Here is an 8,734-nt window from a genome sequence, read left to right on the forward strand (position 1 = left end):
AGGTTCCCGCCTACATCTATTGCTCTACCACTGATCATCTAGTAAACAAAATAATCATGCTTTCCATATTTGTAGTTCCCTTCTATTTTTCCTTTTTGAATCAATGATAAGTCATACCCAATGTTTTGGGTTTTCATGTATCCACAACCACCAAAAAGTGAATGTCTATCACTCCGGCAATTTATATCGTGCACCAAGGCGCGCATTGCATTGTGCGCCCTGATGCAAAACGACGTCGTTTCAGATTTTTTTTTTAATGCACGTAACCGATCGAAATTGAATATGTCAGTTTTAATTGGTTATTTTGATAACTTAAAAACCGACACTTTCCACAACCCACAATCCCAAAATAGATGTATGTGTATCCCATTCCTTTGTAATAATAAAAAAAAAAGATACTACAATGCAGAAACGTAGAAGCTACACAAATTGCGGACAGAAAAACAAAACGCTCCGCAGCTGGTGCCTGTTGCGATCGCAACCCCTCATGGCAGCGTCGACGGGGGCCGCCGCGCCCCCTCCTCGCTCTTTTGCAGACATTCTCTCGGATACCACCATGCCTCCTCTTATCCGCCCATCAGAACGATACAAAGGAATGCCCGCCATCTCCTTTTCAGACGATGACGTCCACATCTTCGCCCACAAATTCAGATATGCTCTGGTATGCAAATTTGCGAAATATCGCCCGCCGATGGCGGAACTCAGAAAGGCCTTTGAACTCATTGGATTTGGAGGCGCATTCACACTAGGCCTCCTGGATCAACGCCACATTCTCATGAATTTCGATCATGAAACCGATTTCCAAAGATGCTGGCTAAGGAAGTCGTGCTCAATCAAGGGATCTTTAATGCGAGTGTTTAAATGGACACCTGATTTCCGACCTGAATATGAATCACCGATTGTGCCCGTCTGGATTTCATTAGAGGGTCTGACGGCTCATCTCCACGAAAAGAGAGCCATCTACTCGATAGCAAACCTCATTGGCTCCCCACTGAAGGTAGATGCTTTGACACTATCCCACAATCGACCTTCGACAGCGAGAGTTTGTGTGGAACTGGATGTGAGCACCTCCCCGACGGATCAGATTTGGATCAATAATGGGTCGTATGGCGGGTTTAGCCAACGAGTCACGTACGAGTACACCCCACCGTACTGTCTAGACTGCCGCAGGTTTGGTTATGTGACATCTGAATGCCGAACTACGAAAGACAAGCCCTTGAATGAACCACGTCGTGAAGCCTTGGGAGTGACTGATCAACGGCCTTCCCGGTAGCCACTGCTGGTCCCTCCACGGAAAAGGTGGCGCCCAGCGCCTCAAGCTACTGCACAATTGGTCATTCAACAAGCATCTGTTGATAGCCAAAATGAGCCAGAAGCTGGTTCAACAACACCGCTGGTGATCCCCACCGTCACGTCATTGGAAGTAAACATCATTGACGATCAGGGAATTCGTCACTCACAATCTTCTGATACTCAGCCCGGGCACTTATCTGAGGGGGACGAGGTACAGAACGCACAATCTTTTACCCCATCCCTGCTCGACTCTTAGAAAGAAGCGAGCAAAATTTTTGCTTTGAAACTGGGAGGCTCACAACAAGATAATTTCGTCACAGTAAGCAAAAGAAAAGCAGGCCAAGGAAGGACTACTCTTCCCAAGTACCGGCAGTCACAACACGCCTTGCAGCGGGAAAAATCGCTAGGGTCTCTTTTTCCCACCGCCTCAAATGAATGTGCTCAGTTGGAACGTCAGGGGCCTACTATCCTCACGTCGTAGGCTCAAACGACTAATTAGACGTGAGCATGTACAAATGGCTTCAATAATCGAACCAATGCTAACCCAAGACAGTTTAGCGCAGATGACACAGGCCTTGGGCTTTTCAGATGGTTTTGCCTCATCGGAGTCCAAAATCTGGCTACTTTGGACTACTGATTTCGAAGTAGAAGTAGAGTGTGACAATGGCCAATTTGTTAGCTGTAATGTTGTTTATCTACCTTGGCAGTTCAGATTTCGTTTTGTCTCAGTTTATGCGAAGCACACAAGGGGAGAGAGGCTACATCTCTGGGCACAACTTGCTATTCTTCTAAATAGCCCTTTGCCGATTCTGATGGGAGGTGACTTTAACGTTATCTCAAGTGTGACGGAGTACCAAGGAAGTGCATGGCCGGACACTAATAGCATAGCTGACTTCTCATCGTTCATCCGAGATAATGCATTGATTGACTTGGATGTTATAGGCAACCTGTACACTTGGCATGGAGTTCGAACTACTGGCCCTGTCTGGAAGAGGCTAGATAGGTTTCTCATAAATACAGTTTGGAGGGATTCATTCTCAGATATCCGAATTTGTGCTCTAGCCAGAACCACATCAGATCACGCACCATTGCTTCTCCACGGTGCGAACTCCTCGCTCTCAGCTCTGAAACAGTTCCGCTTCCAGAATATGTGGCTAACGCATCCGGACTTCATGGAAATAGTTCGCAACAGTTGGGAGCAATCAGCAGACGGTGGGGGCATGAGAGCTCTCTCCTATAAGCTAAAACGGCTCAAGATGGCGCTAAAGGATTGGAATAAGCACTCCTTTGGCAATATCTTTGGTCGTATCAAAACTCTGGAATCGGAGGTAGCTTTAGCAGAATGCAGACACGCCAATAACCCCTCTGGAGAATCTAGAACAGCACTGCAAGCTAAACAGGCAGACCTCATGTTGGCTCTAAAGCAGGAAGAAAGTTTTTGGAAGCAGAAGGCTAGGGTAAAATGGGTGAAGGAAGGAGATGCGAATACTCGTTACTTTCACTCGGTGGTTAAGGACAGGCACCGAAGACAACGCATCTCCTCGGTAAAAAGTGCTGGGGGTCATTTGCTAACCGATCAAAGGGAAATACAGGAGGAAGCTGTCACATTCTACTCTTCCCTTTTCTCAGCAGAAGATTGCCCCAATCTAGAACCTCTCTTGCAATGCCTCCCCCCAGATTTGCTCGAACATGATACTCACTCTCTTGTTTCACAGTTGACGCCGGAAGAGGTCAAAGAAGCAGTGTGGAAGCTAGACCCGGACAGCGCGCCGGGGCCAGATGGCTTCTCTGGTGCGTTCTTTAGACACTGCTGGGAGTTAATAAAAGAGGACGTTTTTTGGGCAGTTCAAGACTTCTTAGTGGGGGTCCCGATTCCTCGAGCTATGGCAAGTGCACAAATAATCCTCATTCCCAAGAAGGCTCATCCAGACTCCTTTGCTGACTACAGGCCGATCAGCCTTTGCACTTTCATTAGCAAAGTTTTCACGAGGGTCATAGTCTCAAGGCTAAATCCTATTCTCCCGAAGCTAATTTCTCGAGAGCAAGCAGGCTTTGTGAAAGGCTGCAGTATTCAAGATAACGTCCTGCTAGCCTTTGAATTGCTCCAATATTTGGACAAAAAATGCCGCGGTGCGAATGGGATTGTCAAGCTAGATATGATGAAGGCTTTTGACCGGGTTTCTTGGTCTTATCTAAGAGCGGTTTTGGAGCGCCTTGGCTTTCCGGCGTTGTTCGTTCACATCATAATGGCCAATTTGGAGGCAACAAGGCTATCAATATTGGTTAATGGTGCTAGTTGTGGTTTCTTTCAATCGACTAGGGGAGTGAAACAAGGTGACCCGCTATCGCCCCTCCTCTTCATATTGGCCTCAGAAGCTCTGTCTCGGTCACTGATCTTGAAAGTAGGTGTGGGGCTACTATCTCCATACTATACAGGGCCAAGATGTCCCCCCATCACTCACTTAGCCTTTGCAGACGACATAGTTATTTTTGTAAATGGGTCATCGGCCTCGCTAAAAGCTCTGGTGGACGTTTTAAATCTATATCAAAGTGGCTCGGGGCAAAAGATCAACTACAGTAAAAGTTTCTTTGTTACCTCCTCTAAATGTACACACAGTCAAACTTCTGCCATGTCTCGAATCTTGGGAATGCAAAAGTTGACCTTGCCATTCCGTTATCTTGGGGTGAATCTTTTTAAAGGTAGAAACCGCCCTATTTACTATCACCACTTGCTTGAGAAGATTGACTCTACTTTGTTAAGCTGGCAACGAAAGCTTCTCTCACCGGGGGGCGTCTAACCTTAATTCGTCACGTGCTCTCCATGATCCCGTTGTACACTGCTTCTTCACTCCTGTTACCCAAACAGATTGAAAGGGCCCTGGAAACCAGATTTTCCAACTTCTTATGGGGTATGGAAGGTAGCAAACTGAAGAAGCATTGGACCTCGTGGAAGAAGATGTGCTTCCCGTTCGAAGAAGGCAGGCTTGGACTACGATCAATTGGCAGCATTCAGAAAACTTACTCAGCCAAAATCTGTTTTAATTGGATGCAAGGAGGTTCGCTTTGGGGTGACTTTATGCGAGCTAAATATCATGACCCTCCCCAGGCAACCTGTTCGATGATTTGGAGGAGAATACAACAAGTCCAGGACTTTGTGCAGGAGCAGATAGTGGTTACTTCTGAGGGGAATGAGTGCTGGTTTCTCTCCTACTTTGGAGACTTTACTTTCTCCTCAGCGTACGAGGCCCTACGCGAGAAGGCTGGCAGAAGTCTTTCGTCGCAAAGCATCTGGGGAGGTGGTTTGCCGTCGAGGATCTCGCTGTTCATGTGGCACCTACTTCGGCGGTTACTGCCTTTTCCGGACATCATACAGAAGCTAGGAGTGGTGTGTCAACCATCTGTTTGCCCTTTCTGCCATTGTGACTCGGCATCCATGGAGCATTGCCTCTATGATTGTGCAATGGTGCAGCAGGTTTGGAGCTATTTTGCAGGACTTTTCGGGCTTTCCCAAACTCAAGCGAGCTCGGTTAGAACAGTGTGCCATGCATGGTGGCTGCTAACGCCATCCTCGGCAATCAGCTGGTGTGCAAGGCTTATACCTGCTATCATTTTATGGACCCTGTGGTGCTCTTATAATAAGGGAATTTATGAAGATACATCTCTATCATCGCCAGAAGCCATCAACAGAGTGCGGCAAGAGATTTATTTAATCTCTTTAACGCGTGAGTGTAATAGAAGAGGTCCGACCGATGACTTCCTTCTCACGGCTGGGCTTATATCTCGTTTTGGCCTAACGCCGCGAAAGGTTACGGTGTGGGTACGATGGCTAACACCTCCATTGGGAAGGTTAAGACTCAATTCGGACGCGGCATACGCGGCAGAAGGTGCGGCTGGAAGCGCCTGCTTGCGCGATTCCAGTGGTCGTCTAGTAGTTGGGCTTAGCTTCCGCCTTGAAGCAGCCTCAGCTCTAGAGGCCGAAGTTGTTTCCTTGCATCTTGCTACCCAGTGGTGTTTAGCCTTTGCTAAGTGCCCATCAGAGATAAAAGTGGACTCCAAGATTTTGGCTGAGTTGATTGCGTCTCGCACAGACAGAATACCATGGAGAATTAAAGCCGCGGTGGCTTTCATTCGTTCTTACCTGAGCTGCTGGAATGGCCAGATTAGACATATCTACCGGGAAGCTAACCGGGTTGCCGACGCGCTTGCTGAATCTGGCATTGCTTCCTCTCACTCGATGATCTTTGTTGATTCTTGTACTTTGCCTGAAAAGGCCAAAAGAGCTCTTTTGTATGAACTCAGAGGCTTTGCCTCCCATCGCGCTATTCGCCATCAATAAAACTCTCTCATTTATTAAAAAAAAAAAAACAATAACAAAATTCTTAACACATTCAATAAGCATTGTCCAAACTCCAAATTCACAACATTCAAAAACGGTATAATCCAAAGTCTGACTCCAAAGTTCATAACACATTCAATAAGCAAAAATAAATAAATAAAATCCAAAGTTGATCAACATTATATTCAACATGCACTAGTAGACCAACACTCTTCATTCTTCAATCTTCATTTATTAGCAAATTAACACTTTCAATTTTAGACTTTTAGTATCATATTTCAAACCAGTTGCATCCAAAAATAAATTAAAAGTGAATATATGATTATATGCATGAGATATTATAACTAATTCAAAATATATAAATTAATCTAATTTTTATTGTTAAAGTAACTCAATTCACAATACTAGGTCTCTGCCACATCTCTATCTTGTGGTAGAAGTCAAATATTCATTTTCCTATGTGAATTATGCCTAACTTGTTGCACAAATACTTAACTTGACTATTGTTTTAAGGCTTTTGTGAAAAGGTCTCCAGGTTATTCTGATGAGAATATAATTGTGTTGTATTCAATAATAATGTCTGAGAGTACATGGAGCGAATATATAGAGATGCTAGATAGAATCCTAGTCTAACACGAATAATATAGTCCTAGTCTAATATGAATAATAGAGTCCTAATACTCCCCCTCAAACACAAGTTTGGTCAGCCAAAACATTGAGCTTGGAACGGAGTAAATTAAAACGTACAGACGAAAGAGACTTAGTAAAAATATCCGCTATTTGATCTTTGATAGAAATAAAATTGACTTGTAATTCCTTCTTTGCTACTTTATCGCAAACAAAGTGGTAGTCGATCTCAATGTGTTTGGTGCGAGCATGAAACACCGGATTAGCACATAGATAAGTAGCACCCAGATTATCACACCAGAGTTTGGGCGCAGAAGGTGGCGCAAACCCGAGTTCCTTCACCAGAAATACGAGCCATGTAACCTCTGCAGAAACATCAGCGAGTCCTTTGTATTCTGCCTCAGTTGAGGAATTAGCCACAGTACACTATTTTCGACAAACCCATGAGATAAGATTGGTCACCAAAAACATAGCAAAACCACTGGTAGATTTTCGATCATCAGGATTGCCAGCCCAATCGAAATCAGAATAAGCATGAATATCCAGAGAGGGAGAGGAAATAATTTTAAGACCGAGATGTAGTGTCCCAGTTACATACCGTAACACCCTCTTGAGAGCCGTCCAATCCGCAGTGGAGGGAGAGTGCATGTGCTGACACAAACGATGACAACATAGGAAATACCAGGACGAGTTACTGTAATATATTGTAGAGCACCTGCAAAGCTGCGATACTGAGTGGGATCAGCATATGGCACCACGGCACCAGTCTCGGCCTTCGCCATTGAAACCGGAGTGGTCACGGGCTTGCAATCAGCCATACCTGCCCGTTTTAAAATATCCTTCATGTACCGCTGTTGAGATAGAAGCATGCCACCAGACAACAGAATAGTCTCAATACCCAGGAAAAAAGAAGGCACTCCCATATCACGAACTTGAAATTCAAGAGCCAACTTGTCAATAAGATCAGTCACATGAGCCGAATCAGAACCCATAACCAAAATATCATCCACATAAACCAGAAAATATAGACGAGTATTGTCATGTGAATATATAAATAAAGATATATCAGTCCTGGAAGGTGAGAAACAAACAGAAACCAGAAAATCATGCAAATGTGTGCTTAAGCCCATGCAAAGAACGTTGAAGGAGACAAACGTGCCTGAGCATCGTTTTGTCTTCATAACCAGGGGGCTGGCGCATATAAACTGTCTCAGCGAGATTGCCATTTAGGAAAACATTGTGTATGTCTAGCTGTCGAATAGTCCATCTACGAGAAATAGCTAGGGATAAGAGAAGACGTACTGTAGTCGGTTTAACAACGGGACTAAAGGTCTCAAAGAAATCCTCACCGGCAATCTGATTGAATCCCTTGGCAACTAACCGAGCTTTGTAACGCTCAATCGAACCATCAGCCTTTCTCTTGGATCTAAACACCCACTTACATCCAACTACATTCATACCTGATTTAAAGGGAACAAGCTTCCATGTATTGTTGTGCACCAAGGGATTAAACTCCAAATCCATTGCATCCCGCCATTCAGGAAATTTAACCGCTTGACTAAAACATGTAGCCTCAGGAGTAACAGCAGCAGATAAAGCAACATGATCATGTGGTCTCGAACTTCTCGTATTCATTCCATGAGAGCGAACGGGTGAAGGCGCGGGAGGAGACCGACTATGAGGCCAGCCTCTTGGTCGAGGAGCCGGCTGGTCCGTGACTGTCCGCTCGGACTCGGTTACGGGCTCGGCAGTAGCAGACTGCTGGCGGTGGTGGTCAGAAGCGGCTATGGGCGCGACAGGAGGGTCACGAGTCGTGACATTAGTCGGATCACCACCAGAAACAATTGGTGCAACACCCCACGGCTCCGGGCGTGGTTTTGGAACCTGCGAATCCACAGAAGCAACAAAAGGAAAGATAGCCTCATCGAATCGCACATGGCGACAGATAAAAACCTTGTTAGTGTTAGTGTCTAAACAACGATAGCCACGAAAAGATGGAGGATATCCTAGAAAGACACAAGGGGATGTCCGAAACTGTTGTTTGTTGCGATTATAGGGACGCAGATTTGGAAATCATAAACACCCAAAAACACGCAGATATGAATAAGATAGAGGAGACCGATGCAAAAGATAATGAGGAGATTTATCAGATAAGACAGGAGTGGGCATTTTATTGATTAGATAAACCGCAGTTTCAAAAGCATAATCCCAAAAATGAGACGGAACAGAGGATTGGGCCATTAATGCTAGTCCCGTTTCAACAACATGCCTATGCTTACGTTCTACCCTGCCATTTTGTTCATGAGTATACGCACAGGATTGCCTGTGACGAATACCTAATGACGCAAGAGTGGAACCAAGCTTTTTATATTCTCCCCCTAAATCAAATTGAAAAGAAATAATCTTGCGAGAAAAGGAACTGAAATATATATAAGCGCAGCACACAGTGATGTTGAATGAAACTGACGTTGTAACACA

General features: G+C 45.0%; 2 protein-coding genes across 2 annotated transcripts; both read left to right on the forward strand.

Moving 5' to 3' along the window:
- Positions 1–487: 487 nt before the first annotated feature.
- LOC109162583 lies at positions 488–1,273 on the forward strand. Its single transcript, XM_019311254.1, has one exon. The coding sequence runs from the start codon at positions 488–490 to the stop codon at positions 1,271–1,273; it is 786 nt and encodes a 261-aa protein (XP_019166799.1).
- A 535-nt stretch (positions 1,274–1,808) lies between these two features.
- LOC109162584 lies at positions 1,809–3,012 on the forward strand. Its single transcript, XM_019311255.1, has 2 exons — positions 1,809–2,953; positions 3,009–3,012. The coding sequence occupies exons 1-2, from the start codon at positions 1,809–1,811 to the stop codon at positions 3,010–3,012; spliced, it is 1,149 nt and encodes a 382-aa protein (XP_019166800.1).
- Positions 3,013–8,734: the final 5,722 nt, after the last annotated feature.

The sequence above is a fragment of the Ipomoea nil genome, unplaced genomic scaffold (genome assembly GCF_001879475.1).
Source record: "Ipomoea nil cultivar Tokyo-kokei standard unplaced genomic scaffold, Asagao_1.1 scaffold2951, whole genome shotgun sequence".
Classification (NCBI taxonomy): Eukaryota; Viridiplantae; Streptophyta; class Magnoliopsida; order Solanales; family Convolvulaceae; genus Ipomoea; species Ipomoea nil.